Below are 20,972 nucleotides of genomic sequence, written 5' to 3'. Positions count from 1 at the left end.
TCTTTAAATCTTGTATTTATTTTGTAAAATCTATACTCAGATATCTAATACGCTCTGCCTCATTAAATTTAACTTATTTTTTCTATTTCTTCTCTGGAATGGTTATAAAATATCATTTAAGATTTATTCCAGTTGATTGTTAATTGATTTAATTCCCCCAAAATCATTTAAATGCTTCTGTATCCTATCTACTATAACTTTTACTGGGTTTTCTGTTGTTAATGAAGTGTCATATGCAGATAGACTTATTTTAGTTTTCTGTTGAAATCCAATCCCTTTTATTATTTCATCTGCTGTTATTGCATTTGCCAATAGTTCCATTATTAATTCAAACAATGACTTCCAATGTGCTGTGATCCTATGGAATAATGAACTCAGAAAAGTCCTATACTAACTTCTCTGCTTAGGTTTTGTAAACTAAAGGCTGTGGCACCTTTTTATGAGTCAATCCCTCTAATCCTAGGTGTGGCAGTAACCCAGTCATGGACCCCCTTCCATAGCCACTCTGCTACATAACTCTTCTTGTCTATCCTGGGCTGGGCCAGCCCAGGGAGAAGTCAGATGTGATAAAGGCAATGGAACTGGACTGGAACTGTATCACCTCCATCCACCACCATCCACTCAGACACAGCACCGCTCCCAGTGAGTTCAAAACAAAACCCACAAGGTTAAGCACAGAGAAGCAAGGTGCCTCTCTTTCAAGTGTAGACTTGCCACCACACCCACAGAAACACCAAACATCCCGGTAGCTTGGTCATGGCAGAACCTGGTTTTAGCACCATAAACCCTCTAAGCCAAAAATCCAGGCAGTTGCTTGAATGGATTTTTGTATTTTATTAAAAGAGAAACAAGAAGGTTAGAAGAACAAACGGCAAATGTTCCAAAAAGTTACAGAAAGGCTTCCCAAAATGCTGGAGCAAAATACAGACAGGATTTAGGCCATCAAAGAGAAACACACCAGAAAAATAACAAAAACTAAGGTAGGCTATCTAATGTTCATCCCTTAAGAAGAGCAGTAGCATAGATCTGCCACATGCATAGAGTGCATCTTTCCCAGCAGTTTCATAGGACACTAAATGAAGAGAAGGTGAGCCAAAGCACTTTTTCCTTAGAGATATGCTAGGCTGTCTAATCAGTTTTCCTAATCCCTTTAATACGTTAAATGAGCTATTCCGAACCTGCTGCAATCAGCATTTTAATCCTCTTCCAAGTTTCCCCAAAACAAAAGCATCTTCCTCCTCTCTTCCTTTCCCACAGCTTTAATTTGTATGACTCTCAGAAAGGAAGCGGACAGGCTTTTGATGTCCCATCAGAAGAGATAAACATGGAGGTGTCATTTCTCTCTCAGTTCTTCTTTGAAGTCCTCTTTAACAGGAGGTCAACTGAAAGCATTAATGTCCTTTTTGTTCGGGGCACCCATTGGCTCACACATTTGTAGCCAACCTTCCTAGTCACACTCAGAGAAGCCTCGAAGCTTCTAGATGGATTCTGTGGTTCATGCTCCCTAGTTTCTCACTTTCTTCACACTAAGTCTTCTTTTCTACTTTTCCTATTACTTGTTTTCTTCCATTGAGTCTTCTATTCTCATGGCATTCCTAAAATACTCTAAAGTTTTAGCTTCTAGTGATTTCAGGCTTGATTGATCTAGAACTCACTTATTTGTCTTTCTGGCTGTCAAGAGTGTCCATTAAATTCTTTTTCAACCCTACATTTCAAATTAATAAATTTTCCTTTTCCTGTCAGCTTTCTTTGTTGTCCCATTTTTGCACCTATACATAGTAATCAGGAATACCACAATCTGAACGATCCTGTGCCTGATCTCCAGTGAAACATCCTTTATGGCTGAGTAACCTTTATAGCTGCTTTTCCAAGTCACAATTTCCTTTTGACTTCTTGATTACCATCTCCATTATGGTAAATGACTAAACTAAGGTATAGAAAGTCCTTAACAAATTTGATTTCTTCATTGCTCGAACTAAAATTTTAGAGTTCTTCTCTGGATGTTACTTTTGCCTTCTTACATTCAACTGTAATTCTTTCTTTTTAAACCTTCATAATGGCTAACAGGCCCACTCTGTAGTAGGTATACTTAAACTTAGTTTAAAAGTCAGTGATGTCCCCCAGCATAACGAAGTGGAAAATAATACCTTATCAGTCACCTCTCGTTGAATCACTGTGAAATTTCTGCTCCAGCAACAAAGAGAGTGTTATGTATGATTCCAAATCTCTTTTTATGCTTACTAGAGAACAATGAATAAAGATGTACCTGAATCACCGCTGACCACAAAGCTTTCACTGGTCTCACTGATATTTGCATCAAGCAAGCTGACATCAGATTCTGGTAAACAAAATACATAAGTGTAAGTCTAAATATGCCACACAGTATCTAGTTATTTCTGTGCTAGGGTGACACGCCCTGAATATTTCTTACCCTTATCCATGTTGAAACAGCCAAAGTAAATCTGAGGATTTTTAGGAGGCCACATTTTCCTCTAAAGAAGTGTCCCGGGTCTCTTCCTGTGTATCTTTCCATGTTAATTTCCCCCCTAAATAGGAAGTGAACTCCCAGGCATCTTTGGATTTAAAAGAAATGGAAGAAAAATGTTCTGGGCAGGGAAGCAGTCCTCCCCTACTATGTGGTAGGGCAAACTATATAAGGCGATCTGACTGACCTGATTATCCAAGTAATAAGAAGACCTGTTCTTATTCGTACTTTCTGTGCTGAGATTTGTATCCCACCTTCTTAGTTTTAAAGATCTGGAAATCATACTTAACAAAATGTGTCACAATACTTTCAGTTTTATTGTTGAAACAGGCTAACACAGTCAGTAACTTGAAGCCTTCTTTAATACTAAAGGCAACTGAAGGGTCCTAATAAAGAAAAAAAGCTGAGCAAACTTCTCATCATTCAAGAAATAGGCCGGATTGTGTAGCTATTACTGTGAAACACTCCCTCTACTACAGGGGTCAGGGAACTTTTTAACCTTTTACCCCTCAAAAAATTTATATACGCCGACATTACCCCCTTGATTTGAAAGGAAGGAAATCATACATTATTTGAATTAAAAATATTATTGAATCTACACAGGCTGTGTACTGAACTAGCAGGATATATCATAAGTATCAATGGCTGCCAGGCTATGTACCAAACTAGCAGGATGCAACAAGTTTAATAAAGATGTGCACTATTTTTGCTAGAATACATTGCACTCCAGCCATGGGGTGGTATAGGGAGTGGTAAGGTGTCCAACGTGCCTAGCAAGTTGCATTAAATTTTTGCTAGCTCGCAGAGGATTTAATCATCATCAATGGCTGCCAGAGTGGTGCTAGCAATGATATGCTTGCTAGAGACAGTCAACACAGAGTTGGGGGGGGGGGCTTTTCCTACCACTTTAATCATTTTGTGTATGGTGTGCAAAAAGGAACAAACCAGGGTAAATGTCATGTCACCCACCCTGGTGCCACAGCCCAATATCAAAGACCAGTGTGCTACTTTTTATCATCATCAATGGAAAACTCAGCAGTGGCCAGAGGATTGGAAAAGATCAGTCTACATCCCAATCCCAAAGAAGGGCAGTGCCAAAGAATGCTCCAACTACTGTACAATTGCATTCATTTCACACGCTAGCAAGGTTATGCTCAAAATCCTACAAGGTAGGCTCTGCTCATTACCCCCAGGATTTTCATTTTTACCCCATTTGGGGTAATTTACCCCTGTTCCCAAACCACTGCTCTACTAGCAAAATGCAAACATGTTTTCTGTATAACCTTTAATGAACAGAAATTTGTCCAAATAACCTGTTTTACAAAAGCAAACCTTCAAGTCCCTGGCTATACAGGAGGCCTGAAATATAGCACAAAATGGCTGCCAGGCTCCCTGCTGGGTGCCGGCTTTTATCTGTTTGCGGCTCTTTTTCCTGCAGTTTGGGGGCTACCAAGCCCTGGTAAGTGACTTTCTTTTATTTATTTTTAAGTTTCTGACCCTTTTTTCCCCTCCAGAAGCCTCTAAGGGGAGGGATGGGGCACTTTTTTTCCTGTTCGTAACTTGAGGGAAGTTCGTATGTCAAGTCCTTATTTCCCTATCGGGCGGGTTCGTAAGTTTAATTGTTCGCAAGTAGGGTTGTTCGTAAGTCGAGACCCCACTGTATTAGATAAGAAGCAGATGATCTTCTTCAAATCTGCTCTTTGTCATTAGCTCACTAGGGGTCCAAAACCAAGATACATACTCTCAGGGTCATTGTGTGGGTTCAAACAAGATCATGACTAGAATTCTATAGGGATTTGAAAATAAATGGAACTGCAGAGGTCACAGCTGTTTAATGAGGTACCAGATCCATGCCTGGTTGTATGCCTGGTAGTATGACTGACATGATAATGCACAAGATGAACATGATGTTCATCAGCCTCAATTTGCCACTATGACTTACTCAATTTCATCTACTCCAGAATAAACTGCCAACAGGATTCTAGCCCATGGGGTGCAAACCACTAAAAATGCTTGCAGTGTTCTATCCATACATGTTACCTCTGATTGAATTCTTTCAAAGGCAGGAACCTGTTCTGCCTGTGCAACCCCCAAGACAGCTGCAGTAAAGAAGATCTGGATGTTGAGTCATGGCAACTGGACTTCTTTCCTTATAATAATAAATAAATAAAATAAATAAGGTTGAAATGTTTTGTTACTCATCCAAGTAGCTTCTTCAGTCTGAGGAGAGTTGGTAGGAGACCCCTGGTTGGAGACTCCAGGTTGGTTTAACTTCCCCTTGGTCTGAATAGGCTCCTTAGATGGACAAAGGGCTGGGGGCGAGTGAAAATCCCACCTCTGCAGTTCTTCTCTACCCACTGCCATGGGTTGTTAATGATCATTAACAGTGGTCTTTCTGGTATGTGCGGTCCTAATCTTTCTGGGGATGGATGAGGGATTTTCTATATGCACATGTATGGCCTTCCTGACCCCTCTCTCTAACCACCTATCTTCTCTGTCCAAAATGAGTACATCCTAGTCATCAAATGAGTGCCCTTTGTCTTTCAAATGAAGGAACACTGTTGATTGTGGTCCTGAGTCATTGCCCCTCTTGTGCAGGGACATTCTCTTGTTTAGTGGCTGATGGTTTAGTGAAACCAACCTGGAGGATAGATCAGGGATCTCCTACCAACTCTTCCTGAGACTGAAGCTACTTGGATGAATAGCAAAACATTTCAATCTAATGAGAAAGAAGTCCAGTTGCCATGACTCAACTTCCAGATTAACTCACCTGGATGACTAAGAATCTACACAGATGTAAAGAAGATCTTACATTTCATCATCTACAACTGGGGTCCCCAACCCCCGGGCCTTGGCAGGACCAGGTTGCATAGACAGATCTCCGGCCCCCCGCACACACACACCCCACAAGCACGCACGGGTGCCATGCCCCCCACGCATGGACGCCATGACCATCCATGCATGGACATCGCCCCCCACCAACCAGTCTGTGGTTCGGAAAAGGTTGGGGACCACCAATCTACAGTGGGGTCTTGACTTGAGAACTTAATCTGTATTGGAAGGCGGTTCTCAAGTCAAAAAGTCTGTAAGTCAAGTCTCCATTGACCTACAGTGCATTGAAAACCGATTAATCCCGTAATAGGCCGTTTTTGTTCCATTTTGGTTTTTTTCTGGTCTGTAAGTCAAATCTCAGTCTGCAAGTCAAACCTAAATTTTGTGGCCAGAGAAGTCTGTAACTCAAAAAGTCTGTAAGTCAAGCCGTCTGTAAGTCAAGGGTCCACTGCACAAGGTCTGGTCAGTCATTTTGAAAGCATGGGGATGGTGTGTTCTAGCCTTGCTCCCTCTGTCGTCGCTTTAATAATGAAAAGCTACAGTCTGTAGAAGAGTTTTCTATCCATGTATGCACCCCCTTCTGAACCAGAACACATAAAAAATAAAATCCCAGCTTATGTAGAGAGATTTGCATCTTTAGACCCCCTTTGCATGGAGAAAGCAAAGATAGAGGAGGAAAGGCAGTGCAATCCCCTCATCGTGTGTGGTGTCTACCAGCCTTCTGAACAAGTAGGGCCGTGCTCCAATTTCAGTACAGTTCTCTAAATCCCATCTCTTTGGCAGCACAAATCAGCATCTAAAGAGGTACAGTATCAGGTTTATAGAAGTACAGAATTTGGGGTGGTGGTGGAGCAAAACAGAGGGAATCCGTCCCTCCGAGTGTGAGCCAGGATGGGAGACGGAGGCACCTCTCTCGCTGGAGTGCCGTCCATTCCCACAAAGGAGGGGGAGAAAGAAGGGGATTATGGACTGCCAGCTCCCCCCAAACAATAGGAGGATTCTCTCAAGGGGGTCAAGAGAGAAGATTCATCCCACAGCCTAGGGGGGATGGAAGAGCTAAATGAGCAGTTAGAAAAGGCGGGAAAGAAGGAAAAGGAGGAGACAGAAAGGAATAAGAAGGGGGAGGAAGGAGACACAACAGTAGTGGTAGAAGCAGGAGAAGGAGAGGAGATAAAAAGAATAAGAGAGACTACCACCAGGGCGGAAATTAATCCCGTTAGAAGACCCTTGGACTCACAGGTGAGAGAGATTAAAAGTACCTTGGGAAGAAGCAGACATAGGAGGAGAGTGGTGATTCCCCCAAAACCTTCATACTGGGGAAAAACCAAGGCAAGGGAGTGGAGAAGGTGGTTAAGAGAAGAGAAAGAAGAACACAAAAGACAAGAGAGGATTGAATGGCAAACGTGGGAGATGAGGTGGAGGCCAGCACCGGAAGAACCTGGGAAATCATAGAATCCGGGGAGAGGACAAAGTGGGAGGAATTTTTGAGAGAAGCGTTGGTGCCCGTTACCTGTATTAAGTGGATACCAGCTGAGCAACCGGGCCACTGGAATTTGATTTTTGGGAACCCTTTCGTTCAGGAAGAGTGGAAACCCTTTCCGGCCCAGTTGGTAGGAAAGGAGAAACACTATGTTTCAGTTGAAGCAAATTGTTTGTTTGATAGTTCTAAAAGAAATGTTCAACTGTTGCAACCACAATTGGTGTCCGTGTTTGGAGATGTGGGAATTCGAGAGGATGAGAGACAACTTGAAATTCAATCCGAACCCTCACACCAAGCACAAAAAGGACTAAGCATACTCCATGCCCAAACAATGCCAGCTGGCTATATTCCAAGTCCGAGGAGGAACAGAATAAAATGACTGGGAAAGGGAGATGATAGAAGAGGCACAGGTACATACACCTGCCCATTCACGTACCTTCTCACAATCATTTCTCTAACTCCGAACACCCTTCTGGGAGAGTTCTGAAGGTTCTCCCCTATACACAGGGTGCACCCCTTGCTTCCTATATTCAGGCTATGAGTGCCATTTCTGACACAGCCAAACTACACATGTATGCGCGCACAAACAAGTATCAGGAGGCCTGGGGAAGATGTGGTGGTGGGGAATACATAGGCCTTCAAATATGAAAAGAAATTCGGGAACAATCCAGTGAGGATTGGGAATACTGAATGATTTGGGAGTGAGATACAAAACATGGGGGGAGGAAAAGTGGAAGGGGTGTGTGGCATAGCTGACTATTTCCTCACATCACAAAAGTCTGCAGGAAATACGGTAAGAACGGAACACTTTTAACAGCAGAATTTAGGGATGTACCTAAATGGCTGCTCCAATTTGTCATTCTTGTGTTAATATATCCACCAGAGACAGAGGGCTAAGCCTAATTTTCTTCTTTTTTGTGTGTGTGGAGTACTTTTCTCCAATGTTTCCTCCACACCCACACCCGCCCCGTGGCTTTAACTTCCACAAAAATCCATTTGATGGTTTTTAAAAGCTGGCAGCATTGCTGGTTGTTTCCGTGGCACTTGCCAGAGATCATCTCAAACTCTGCTCTGCTCCTGCTGCCATTGACATAATCAGCAGATTTTAAACAGAGTTTAATTAAAAGGTGAGCGCTAGGTGTTACAGAAAAGGAGGGGGAATTGGAAGTGGCTTTTGCTGTCCCATAGTAAGCATTCCTTCTTGTCTTTCAGTAACCTCTTCTGGCAAAATAACTGCTCCATCAAAATGTGTGCCACTTTCAGAGAAAGCTAAAATGTCCCTCTGGTATCTGATAAAGAACTAATTTCAGGGAGATGCCCTAAACTTTTAGTGGAACCCACTGTACAGTATGGAGGGATTTGTAAAGGCTAGTAGCTGATATGTCACCTGACATTGCTGAGGCGCCGCTGAAGGATTTGTCTGAGTCATTCTTCTCACCAGCCTTCATGTTGTGCCTCAACTCAGCACCCAGATTCAGGTCTCCCACATCTTCAGAAACAAGGGGATTGCCTGCGGCCATCTCCTCATCCTCAGGTGCAGAGGCCCCATTAACATAATGTTCTGTGTACACAAATACAATGTTAGAATCCATAACAAAAAAAGTGCTTTTCAGCTGGAGTTCATAATCACCCATAGGCCAAATGGCCACACACGTATGATAATGCAGTTCAACAAGCTATAATATTAATTAACCCAACTTTCTTCCTTATAAGAGTAGTTTACTACATGCATTTTAAAACAGATAAAACAAAACAAAACCATAACCATTATATTATAGTATTAAAATATCATTATGCAGAGTATAAAAAATAAGGCCTTTCCTTATTGACAAATCAGTAGCCAAAGTGGGTATAAATAAAAATGCTTCTACCTCCTGGCAGAAGGACAAAAGCCTCTCTCAAAAGGGAGTATTGTATCCTGAGAGCAGACACCAAGAAGGCCCCTACCTGTGGCTTCACAACTGTGCCTGTGAGGGGGATAGGAGAGAAAGAGAGGCCTTTCCTGAAGATCCTAAGCTCTGGGCAGGCTCATGTGGGGAGACAGAATCCTTCATAAAGCTGTATAAGAGACCTTTGGGTAGAGTGGGCGGCATATAAATTAAATTAAATTAAATAAATAAATAAATAAATAAGCCACAGCCACTGTTTTGGACTGCACCCAGAAAGCCGACTAGAAGGCTGACTAATGTCACTATCAAACATGAAAGTAAGCAATGGGCATTCTTCAAGGACCAGATAGACACAACATGAGATCTCTAGCATGTTCTTCTGTCAAAGTATTGTAAATTTTATAAGCCTGAACAGGTACAGATGTAACATTAATGAACTGCCATAATGAACAGCTGTGTGACTGCTGAGTCACTGTGACTAAGAGGAAGATGATGCAATGCCTGGAGAAGATGTGACACCCATATGGAGGAAGATGATGCAACACTTCCAGTGATTGGACAGAAGGATAAGTTTAACTGTATATAAGGGAACAGTGTGAACATTAATGTATCTTCTCCTTCTTTCCTATGCTACTATCCTCTATGCCACTTTGCCTATATTTTTGCCTGCTACGCTGAAGGTCTGCCAGTTTGTATATTTGTATATATTTGTTAATACACGTGTCTTTTTGTAGAAGAGGAGAGTGTGTGTGTTTCTTCAATCAGCAAAGTCTGCACATTTCACAGCGCGAAGCTGACATCTTCCATGTGCTGTCTTTTACGAGTGTAGCACAGCGTACAGGTGGCTAAATAACATGTGCTTCAAGTCACAGTACACAGGATGAGCACTAGACCTGAAGCAGGGTCTTTTAGAACAGGTGCAGGCAAGCTTTTTTAGCCCAAAAGACAAGTTGGTAGGTCATGGGTATCCAAATGCAGTTTGCATGAATGGACACATACTTTCCTCTCCATAACCATACTAGGTAAGGGACATTTACAGTGGTGACTCACTTAACGACAATCCGTTCCATGAAAATCGCTATTAAGCAAAAACATTGTACGTAAAGCGAAATTAAAGACCCACTGAAACGCATTGAAAACCTTACCTGCTGAAATCAGGACTGCTAGGGGTGAATAATCCTGACCCAGACTATTATTTTCCCACTAATATCAGCAGTGGGGATACAGTGAACTGAGATGCATCATGAATGTCGTGCATAAAATCTGTTCCCAGTAGTCCCTATCATGATCTTTGTCCTACTGTTGCTAACAATATCTGAAATGATACCCCGCACCACTTCACTGATGGCTGACCAGCTGAGCTGCAGGCGAAAATCGCCTGGTGGGCAATACAGAGAGTGGCTACGGGCAGTAAGTAACTTTTGTCTGTTCTAAAATGAGGAATTAGGAACAGAAACAGTGTCAAATTTTTCAGCAAACATACTGAGTGAATGATGGAAATAAAAGCAGTATATAAACAAGCAGCATTCAAATGGGGCCAGTAACTATTTGTTTAACTTTAGGGAAAAGTTTGCAGGTGGAGAAAATGACTAATATAGATAGAATAATATACGAGAAGGAGGATTGTTTCTTCCAAAATAAAAGACAAAAGGAAAAAGGGGTTTTGGAAGACATGGAGAAGTCTAGCTACGATTAGACACGTATTTGACAGGTCTAACCAAAAATAGCCACTGTAGTCTGGCGATGTGAATGTTGACTTCGGACTCCAGAGATTTGGATTCAAATCCCCATTGAGACATAACACTCACCAAGTAATCCTGGGCCAGTCATTTGCACTCTGGATGTGTAAACACGGGTCAAACACTAGCTACTTATGAAAATCATAAAATCATACCATTACCATTTTCCTGCCCACTGAGCTTAGCGGCTTCATCCCCATGCCCTGATTCACGGAGGGCTTCCAGAAATGGCGAGAACCATCGTTTCTTCTTCACTACTCTGCTCAGCAGCTCCCGTACTGCTTGTCTGTTCCCTTTAGTACTTTCAGCTTCAACCTGGTTAGAAGAAAAAAGGGGGAGAAGGAAGGAACGGGATCAGTGACATGTCTGTAAGACATTTTACAATGCAGATAAAATACATACCTACATTGCTTTCTTCTCCTGAACTAGCTCAGTGGTTTATGGATCTAGCTGTGGTGTCAGAGGTTGGGAGTTCAATTCCCCACTGTGCCTCAGGGGAGAAGAGTCAGCCTGTGTGGCCTTGGGGGCAAGCTGCACACTCCCAGTGTATCCCAGAAGAAGGGAATGGCAAACCAGTTCTGAGTATTTTTAACTAGAAAATAATGACAGTACAGTGGTGCCTTGCTTTATGACTGCCCTGCTTTATGACGAATCTGCTTTACGACGATCTTTTTGCAATCGCAAAACGATGGTCTAAATGGGGAAATTTCGCTTTGCGACGATCAGTTCCCTACTTCGGGAACCAATTCTTTGCAAAACAATGTTTTTCTAACAGCTGTTCGGCTGTTTCAAAATGGCCACCGGGTAATTAAAATGGCTCCCCGCTGTGTTTAGGGACTGATTCCTCGCTATACAGGCAGCGAAAATGGCCACCGTATGATCTTCACTGTATGGTGAGTTTTTACCCCATTGGGACACATTGAACGGGTTTCAACGCGTTTCAATTGGGTTTTTTATTTCGCTTTACGATGTTTTCGCTTAACAGCGATTTTCCTGGAACGGATTATCATCATTAAGCGAGGCACCACTGTATATTATTATAATGATTGTGTGTGCTTGCGTGTAAACAATGATGAGCAAAAGACCTTGTGACGGCTGCGATGACGTCACCTGCATATCATGGTTATGCTGGAGCCCATCTGCCTATAGCAGAGCAGGGGGTGGGACTTCAGGAGGTGGAGCTGTGTATATAAGGGGGGGGAGTGAATGATGGGAGACAGTTTTTAGTTAGGAGTTAAGAGTTTTTAGTTAGTTGAGAGTTATGAAGAGTTAAGGTCTGAATGATAGTGTGTATGAGGGAATACTTTATTATTACTGATTGCCTTTTTATTTTAGTTGATAAAGTGATTTACCATTCCTTCTGTTGTTATCAATAAAATACAAGTTTTTATTTTTAAAATCATACATTTGTCTGAAGAGTCTTATGAAGGAGTGGTTGGTGGCAGCGTAAATAAAGTGTGAATGAGAGAGTGTCCTGACCGTTGTGACGTGAAAGAGGGACGTCACAGACCTATAATTTCAAAAAGGAATATTGAAAGTGATTGCCAGATGGACCAGATTGAAACAGCATCTTTTCTTATAGGAATCTGCCTGAAATCAACGGTCATTACTCAAGAGCTTAGAAAGCTGAGGCCATTGGGAATGCATCCTGACTGTGGAATACCTTGTCCCTCGGATGTTAAGCGAAACTCTTTATTATTCTTCATACAGCTGGTGAAGACAACATTGTGCTGTTTCTAATAGTTAATGACACCCTCTTATTTTATTATGTAGTTGTGGTTTTCCAATACAAACATCTGTGCTCAGCGTTATGGAGTTTGTGTATTTTATTTTTTTCTCTTGACTTGTACATCACTTTGAGTACTAAATTAATTATGAATTTAAAATTAATAAAAATTAATTAATAATTAATTAAACAATATTCAGATAGATAGATAGATAGATAGATAGATAGATAGATAGATAGATAGATAGATAGATAGATAGATAGATAGATAGATAGATAGATAGATAGATAGACAGACAGACAGAAAAAGTAACCTCTTGGGGAGGTACGTGGTCCCACCCATTGTTTAAAAATGCTTGTGGCATGGAGTTCTATGTAGGTAAATACAGAATGATTTTGAGCTGGGAGGCTTATACCCCCCTCCATCTAGCAGTTATTTACATATTCAGTAGAATCAAAAGGTAATGCTAATCCTGGACTACAGAGCTTTAAGTCACACATAGGCTGAATGTTCCATTTGTCTGGTAGAAAGGGGGAAGGAGTCTCCATATAGAACTGTCACAGCATTCAGTTGAACTCATCTTATACTTCATAATCTTCTTAGAACTGCAGAGCTGGAAAGGATCCTACGGATCATCAAGTCCAACCTCTGTCTTCCTGCAAACTTTACAGCCTCCTAAAGCAGAGGGCAAGTAGCAGACTGAGTCTGCATTTAAAGAGGCAGTGTTAGAGTATAGCTGTCACCCTATTTTGAACAAGAGTGATTTAAACCCAAGCAATGTTGCAGTATCTGAGAATGTCAATAAATTACATGTATGATGACTCACATAAGAACAAACAAATCTGTAAATGAACCTGCAGGGTGTGTGCTCCCTTGGACTGCATTTTTAATTCTCTGGTGTCTCAAAAATGAACAAAGGAACGACTAGAACTACATGAAAAGAAGACAAAATTGCTTTTAAAACCTCCAGAGATTAAGAAAATTACTTCTGTGGGCTATAGTTTCCAAAATCTCTCTTCCAGCATAGCTCATGGGAACTGTTGTCCAAAATATTAATTCTCCTAAGTCAAGATCTGTCCTCCGGCCTAGGTGAAGACTTGACTCTTATCGGATTTCACAAGTTTTATATTTATATTTTCTGCTTCATATTTATATTTTCAAGCAAGCTCTTAAACTGAAGAAATCTTGGACCCCTCTGGTGCTGTAGCAACCAGCAAATGATAGAATACTGTACTCTCTCAAGGTCTTCCTGTCCTCTCTGAGCAGTGTGTGCATGCCAGTGTTGCTCTCAGGCTTATTCCACACCTGTTCTATTTCAGCTCAGCCCATGCTGTACATTAGCCACCTCAAAATCACACACAGCGACCCTGGAGAAGACTTTGAATAAGTCACTTCTTCCAATGACAGCCCTCAGAGTGAGTCACCCCATATGGGAAGAGGGCCACGCTTGGAGGCAGGCTACCGGGAGCAGTAAAACAACAGCATTTTCCCCCAAGCACTCCTCTAGGGTCAGACAATAGTTGGCCCCTGCTCATTCACCCATGCAAAGGTACACAGCTGCCCACGGGCCAACACAGCTATCCATGTGGTTGGGTAGCCCTTAGGACAGTGGTTCTCCACCTTGGGTCCCCATATGTTCTTGGACTACAACTCCCACCCTTAGTGGTGAAAACTTCTGGGAGGTGCTGAGGAGAACATTTGGAGACCCATGGCTGGGAAATACTGCCTTAGGGGCTTTGCCAGGATCAGCACCTATGTGCCAAAGGATAAAGCTGCCCCCTCGTCTGATCTCTCTCAAAACGAATCCGAGAGCAGGCCCTCTGGGTACAAGGGGAGGCAACCAGATAATGCGGGCTTGCAGCCCCCATTATCCTGAACCCCGGGCTGGAGCCCCTGGATATCACAACTCAGCAACACTGGGATGGCCAGAGGTACGCTCTCACCCCCCCCCCGGTCCTAACCCTGCAAAGGCTCGCTATATCAGTAAGGGATCCTTTTTATGCGCTTACTGCCCGTGGGTGCCCACGCCTTCCTTCCAGCTGGTGGGAGCCCATGCAGAAGAAGGGCCTGATCCTTCGGCCAGAGAGCGCGTCGGCGCTGCTGCACCGCCACCTACCCGCTCCACGTCCTCGTCATCGAAGAGCTGGTTCTGCAGACAAGCGGCGGCCACCGTCGGGGCCCTCAGGCGCTGCACCAGCTCGCCAAAGAAGACGTCCACCACCAGCTTGGCGACGTCGCTCTCCGCCTCCAGGGAGGGCGAGGGCAGCTGGCTCAAGGTGGGGTCCACGTAGCCCGAGGCCTCGAAGCCGCCCCGGGCCAGCGCCTGGCAAAACTCTTGGCACAAGCCGGGCGGGCGAGCGGCGGCGGCGTTCTCCAGGGCGCGCAGCAGCACCTCGGCGGCCTCCACGTTCCCTCGGGCCCCGGCCGCCGCTCGGATGCGATCCTTCTCCTCGCGGCTCAAGGAGGGCATCCAGTCGAGCACTTGGGTCACCTGGATGGTCTCCTTGATCCTGCGCCTGAAGCAGTGGATCAAGTAGAGGATGGTTTCGTCGCTCGACGGGCTGGTCGCCGTTTCCATCGCGGGCGCCCCTCGCCTCCGCCTTCTTGCCAACCGGGTCTCTCCCTCTCGCTCCGTTCCCCCACGAGCGCTTTCCTGGACGTGAAGCGGGCGATGGCTCCCTTCCTCGCACCAACACAAGCGCCCAGCCTCTTGCCGGATTAGCCCCTGGAAGAGACCCGGAGCAACCCCCGCGCCGCTCCCTTCGCTTCCCTTTGTCTCGCCTGGCACTGGCCGGTCGGCTCCGCCGGGCGCTTATTATTAAAGGCGGCAGTTTCAGTTTCTATTCCCGCCGGGGCGTCGCTTTCCAAACGTAAAACGCGCTCCCTCGAGTTGCTGGGAGGCTTCCCGGTTGAGTTTCGTTTTGTTGACTCGCCGCAGAAAAGGCTGGATTTGCATCATCGCCCGCTTGCCGTGGTGCTTTTTTATTTATTTCCCACACCTTGGACAAACGGTGTACTCCTTGGCGCGCAGTCTCTTAGGAGAACGCTGTCGTCTCCTGAATTGGGTTCAGATCACCCCTCAGTTTTTAGGGTGCTGCAAAGAAAGGGGTTCTCTGGCCCTAAAACCAAGTCCAGTTTTATGTTGTGAGGACACCTTTACGAGGCCCAGTAAAAAGGAACAGAAACCTCTGTTCAAACGTTGGGGATAAAACAAAAATCTCTTCCTCAGGTGTTATGATACCAACAAAAAAAAAAAGGAGGAGGGACACTGAGGAACCATGGTAGTGGCAGTATGGTCTGCATGTATGTTGTGTTAGGGTGTAAAAGAAAATAAAATGGCGGACATTACAGCGGGCTGCCCTCGGTGTTACAGCTCAGCCTTAATGGCTGGGAACAAGAAAAACTTATCAAATAAACAGCTATAAAATGTGAATATCCATTTTGAAAATGCAACAACAACCCCCCGCCTTGAAGCCCAAACCTGCCTTTGAAATCTTAATGGTTTTCTCAGTCAGGACAGTATAAATCATAATAAAAATAATCCTCAGAACTGCAGAGCTGGGAAGAGACCCAATGAATCGCTGAGTCCAGCCCACGTGGAGGCACAGCGGGGAATCGAACTCTCAATCTAAGACACTGAGCTATCCAACAATTATTCCTTTGTTTATGGACATTTATTTGGAAGTTATGTCCTGGTTCCATTGAGTGAAATGGGACTGACTGCTTACTAAAGGTATGTCAACTCTGGGCAGTGGTGCCCTAAAGGTGGGACTCGAGGAAGGCGGATGGGGGTGAAATACTGTACTGTAAGTGGAGGGCCCCACTCCACAGAATAAGCAGGATGTGCCCTTACCCTGTCAGGCCTGGTTTGTCTTGTCCTACAGAAAGGGATATCATGCCCCTTCTCTGCCACCTAAACTAAATTTACTGTATACCATAGTTGGGAAGCTCCAGTGCTGGATATGGACGTAAGACGTTGGCGTTTGCCATCTTTGAATCAAGGGTAGTAGTGCCTGAATTCTAAGTGCATAGTGTGGACAATGTTATACAACAGGGTTTTGCAGGGTTAAAAAAAATTGTGTACTTTGCTGTAGTTTTCACAATTTTTATTTCGCTGTCAGCTGCGAATTCAGCTTAGTGTTTGACTAGTATGACTCTACCTACATACATAGCCATCGCCATCCCAGAGAAGCTTTCCTGGGGAAAGCCTTATTGTTTCAGTACAGTGGTGCATCGCATTACGACGTTAATTCGTTCCAGCTAAATCGCTGTAGAACGAAAACGTAATGCGAAAATAAAAAGCCCACTGAAACACATTGAAACCCCTTCAAAGCGTTCCAGTGGGCTGGAAACTCACCGTCCAGCGAAGATCCTCCATATGGTGGCCATTTTCGGTGGCTGTCTTGCAAGGAATCTGTCCCAGAAAACAGCAGGGAGCCATTTTATTTACCCGGTGGCCATTTTGGAACCGCCGATCAACTGGAGGAAAATAATCATTTTGCGAAGAATTGGTTCCCGAAGCAGGGAATCGATCATCGCAAAGCGAAAAAACCCCATTCAGACCATTGTTTTGCGATCACAAAAAGATTGTCGTAATGCGGTTTCATCGTAATGCGGGGCAATCGTAAAGCGAAGCACCACTGTATCAGGCAAATATTTACCAGGGTTTGGTTTTGTTCATTTCTAACATACTAGTAATTTTAATGTGCATATTTTAAAACCATGCTAAATATACATATGTACATACTTTTGCTTAGAAGGTTTGCACTACCCTGTTTTCCCCAAAATAAGACCTAACATGAAAATAAGGCCTACAGTAGTATGATTTTTCAGGATGCTCGTAATATAAGCCCTACCCCCAAAATAAGCCCCAGTTAAGTGCAACCCCACCCTCCACCATTCTGCCGCATTGTGCAGCAACCAGAAGATTACATGATTGTAAAATAAAACATCCCCTGAAAATAAGCCCTAATGCATTTTTGGACCAAAATTAATATAAGACCCTGTCTTATTTTCGGGGAAACACGGTAACATTAGGTAGGCATGGTAAGATGTTTGCCCCATATCAGCAAGGTTGACTAGTGGAGGCATCAGTAAATAATTATTTGCCCTTTGGGAAGAAGTCACAGCTACAATTTTTATTCTAAGAAAAAAAAAGTGAGATGTGGGGTACCATGAAAGGGCAGCACATTGTTTATTTAATTTGTCTGTTGTATTTTCACTACTAAGGAAAGGAAAAGTTACTTTTAAAATTCTTTCTGCCTCATATTTTAACATTAACTTGTCTGGTTTTGGATAATATCCCCTTAAGTTTGCTGCTTTTTCCTGTTCTATCTCAGACACAAAAAAGTCTTCAGCTGGCCCTACTCATTTGTATTATATTGATATGTCATTAAGAATTTCTAATTTCAGTATTCACCCATCTAAGGAGAATAGGGTTTTCTTCAAGAAAAAACACAATACACTTCTTTAAATTGCACAGGGCCGAACAGCATGGCTTTGATTAGACTTACAAATAAATAAATATTTCAAAAAATAAATATTCAATATTTGTCTCCAGGAAGTGGCTTGAGAAAAGTGGGTCTCCGATTTACAGAGGTCCCCATTGTTGACAGCAGCTTGGCCAGCCCTGTCTCTTGGCACCATAGCTCCACCTGGTGGCTGGGGCAGTTGTGGGGCATGCAAGGAGGTTAATCAACTACTGTACAGTGGTGCCTCGCTTAATGAGCGCTTCGTTTAACGATTAATTTGCTTAGCGATTACTTTTTCGGAGCATTTTTGTGCTCCGTTTAACTATGTTTCCTATGGGCGATTTTTGCTTAGCGATTTCGGGACCATGCTTCACATAACGCTTAGGTTTTTGGGTCCCCTGTTTCACTTAACGATAGTTTAACAGCCTCATGTTTGCTGTTTTTTAAATGTTATAAAGTTAATGTTTACTGTGTAAAATGTTTGAAATCATAAAGTGCACTTAATAAACCCTTTGTTAACCAAATTTGACTTTGTTCTGACTCTTTTTTAATTTGTTGTTGAATTTTTCCCCCCATTGAGATGCATTGAATGGATTTCAATGCATTTCAATTGGGGAACCGCGTTTCGCTTAGTGATGTTTCCTATGGTGATTTTCGCTTAAGGACGGCAATCTGTTCCTGTTGGAATGGATTATCCAGTTTTCAATGCATTTCAATGGGAAACCGCGTTTCGCTTAGCGATGTTTTCCCATAGCGATGATTTTTTTGGAACCAATTAAAATCGTTAAGCGAGGCACCACTGTATATGCTTTATAGTTACATTTTTGGGGCATAAGAGTTATGCACAGTTTGAACTACACAGGGATCCTAACCTCAGCATCGTTGGAGGGAGAAGTATATCTTTTCTTAAGTAAAAGTAGAATGAAAGATTAGACCTAACCGAATTGAAAGAACAATAAATTAGCATTTAATTTCATCCAAATTAGATTTGCCATTTGTATTAAATTATTCAAGATAAGGCTGATAGGAGGATGACCCTCTCATTCAGCCTCATAATAAGGAAGCCAAGTACGAGTCTAGAGGAAAATGTACCTTATTGGGTTATAATAGAGTGGGGTCTCGACTTACGGAATTAATCTGTATTGGAAGGCAGCCCGCAGGTCGAAAAGTTCGCAGGTCGAATCTGTATTTCCCATAGAAATGCATTTAAAACCATTTAATCTGTATCTGCTGTTTTCCATCCACAGAAACTAATGGGAAGCTGCTATTCTGCATTCTACCACTAGAGGGGGATATTTTTTTTCCCTTAGGTCAAGAAAAGTTCAGGAAAGGGGGGAGTTTTAAAAGCACTCTTGAAATCGTTTTTTCATCTAAGCCAATTTTAAACACAGAGACAGGAGTCTGGAATTCACCTTAGCCCAATCTTTGCAAGCCAGCATTCTGACCCACAGAATTCAGCAAAAAGACAGGCGGGACTCTGGAATTCACTTTTTCAATCAAACCAAGCCAAGCCAAACCAAGCCAAAGGCAGGAAAGGAGGGAGGGAGAGAACAATAGGGAAGGAAGGAAGGAAGGAAGGAAGGAAGGAAGGAAGGAAGGAAGGAAGGAAGGAAGGAAGGAAGGAAGGAAGGAAGGAAGGAAGGTCATTACTGGGACACACAGACCCCTCAGACAAGGGTTTGTGCTTTGAAGCACAAAGAGAGAGAGAGAGAAGACATTTTAAGAACATTTTTTAAACCAGCAACTTTTAAACCAAACACAGTTTAACAGGAACAAAGCAACTTTTCAACCAACCAACCAACCAATCCACTCATCCACCCACCCCACCCATCCACACCTTTTAAAACAAAAGAGAGGTGGCTTACCTTTCATTGTCTTCTGGAGGTCCCCTCCTCTGGGTCATCTTCTGCAGGGGATTCCTTCTGCAGGGGGTCCCATGGTGGCGGTGAAGCCTTCGGAGCTCTCAAAGGGCTCCCCCTCCACCAATGCAGGCTTTCCCAGGGTGGACGGGCAGGCCTGGTCTACTGCCCAGGAAAGCCTGGTAGACTGGGCCTACTGGCAGAAGCCCTCCCCTGGGAGGCCTGGTCTACCAGGCTTTCCCGGGCAGTAGACCAGGCCTCCCAGCGAAAGCCCTCCCCTGGGAGACCCATCCACCCTGGGAAAGCCTGCGTCGGCGGGGGAGATGTCCAGAGGCCTTCCCCGCCGCCATGGGAGGCCTCTTGGAGGTCCCCCGCCGCCACCGATAGTGGCTCCGAAGCACTATCGGCGGTGGGGGGGACCTCCAAGATGCCTCCCATGGCGGCAGAGAAGCCCTGGAAGGCATCCGGAGGCACAACCTACGGCCTACGAACTGGAAGGGGGAGGCAGGGAAAGCGCCAAATTTGAATTGGGCGCTTTTCCCGCCTCCCTCTTCTGGTCCATAAGTCGAAAAGTTCGTAAGTTGAGCCGTACGTAAGTTGAGACTCCACTGTACTGATTTCAGCATGCTTCAATAGTTTGGGTTCTGGCAGCACAAAGTGAGTACTGCATAATGTGGAAACTGCCCCACCAGACCTGAGAGGTCTAGTGAGTTATATAGTTGGAAATTACGTTTGGACAGTAACTTTTTCTGATGCGTCAGGAATAGAGATGGGGTGCAAATAACGAGGGTCCAGCCCTCTGGGGCCAGACTGCCCACTCACAATCCCGCCGCTACCGCCAGCTCCGCGGAGCCTTCCTATCGCTCCATTGCTCGCGATAGATTAGCCAGTCCTGGCAAAAGGCAGGATGATGAGCCTCTCTGCCAGGTTGCAGAGCGGCTAATCCATTGCAGACCATGGAGTGATAGGAAGGGACCGTGGAGCTCGCTGCACAGAGAAGTCATGAGTGGTCAGTCTGTCCGCAGGGGGCCAGACCCTCATTATCTGCACCTGTGGGGGGATATTCGTATTTATATATGAATACCCCCATCTCTAATCAGGAATTATCTATGTTGAGCATATGTTCCTTCCTCTCCTTCCCCCACTTGCAAGCCAGAGTTAATATACTTTTAAAACCACAGTATGCCATTTTATCTGAATTAGCAAGTGGTGGCCTAAACAATGGCATCAGAGCTCATTGTTGTCCTCTGGAAGAGCTGGGGAGGTGTTTGAAGCAGTTCCAATTTCTGTTTCCTTCTTCTTTGCATTACTACTCTTACGTTGTACAGTATATTATCAACTGGGTCATCCCATGTCAAATCAACCAATGCATGGAACCTTGATGTCATGGATTTGATTAATTTTTGGTACATTGGTTGATTTGACATTGAATGACCCAACTTTCTTATTTTCCATTTCCAGCATTTACTTTTTTTTGCTTCTTGCTGTAC

The 20,972-nt window shown here is 43.8% G+C and overlaps 1 protein-coding gene across 4 annotated transcripts in view; it reads right to left on the bottom strand.

The window, feature by feature from the left end:
• The window catches only part of IFIH1 (interferon induced with helicase C domain 1), a 44,483-nt gene extending 29,521 nt beyond the window's left edge, over positions 1-14,962 (bottom strand). Inside the window, exons 1-4 of one of the 4 annotated variants that reach the window (XM_020812581.3) lie at positions 14,269-14,962; positions 10,581-10,740; positions 8,185-8,358; positions 2,267-2,338 (exon numbers count right to left, since the gene is read on the bottom strand). In XM_020812581.3, coding sequence (XP_020668240.3) covers positions 2,267-2,338; positions 8,185-8,358; positions 10,581-10,740; positions 14,269-14,730 — 868 coding nt within the window. In that variant the 5' untranslated portion in view covers positions 14,731-14,962. The other 3 variants (XM_020812582.3, XM_078394776.1, XM_020812583.3) reach the window with 3 other exon arrangements.
• Between the last annotated feature and the right edge of the window lie 6,010 nt (positions 14,963-20,972).

The sequence above is a fragment of the Pogona vitticeps genome, chromosome 1 (genome assembly GCF_051106095.1).
Source record: "Pogona vitticeps strain Pit_001003342236 chromosome 1, PviZW2.1, whole genome shotgun sequence".
Lineage (NCBI taxonomy): Eukaryota > Metazoa > Chordata > Lepidosauria > Squamata > Agamidae > Pogona > Pogona vitticeps.
Note: the sequence above shows the minus strand (reverse complement) of the source record. Positions and strands in the feature narration are given on the sequence as shown.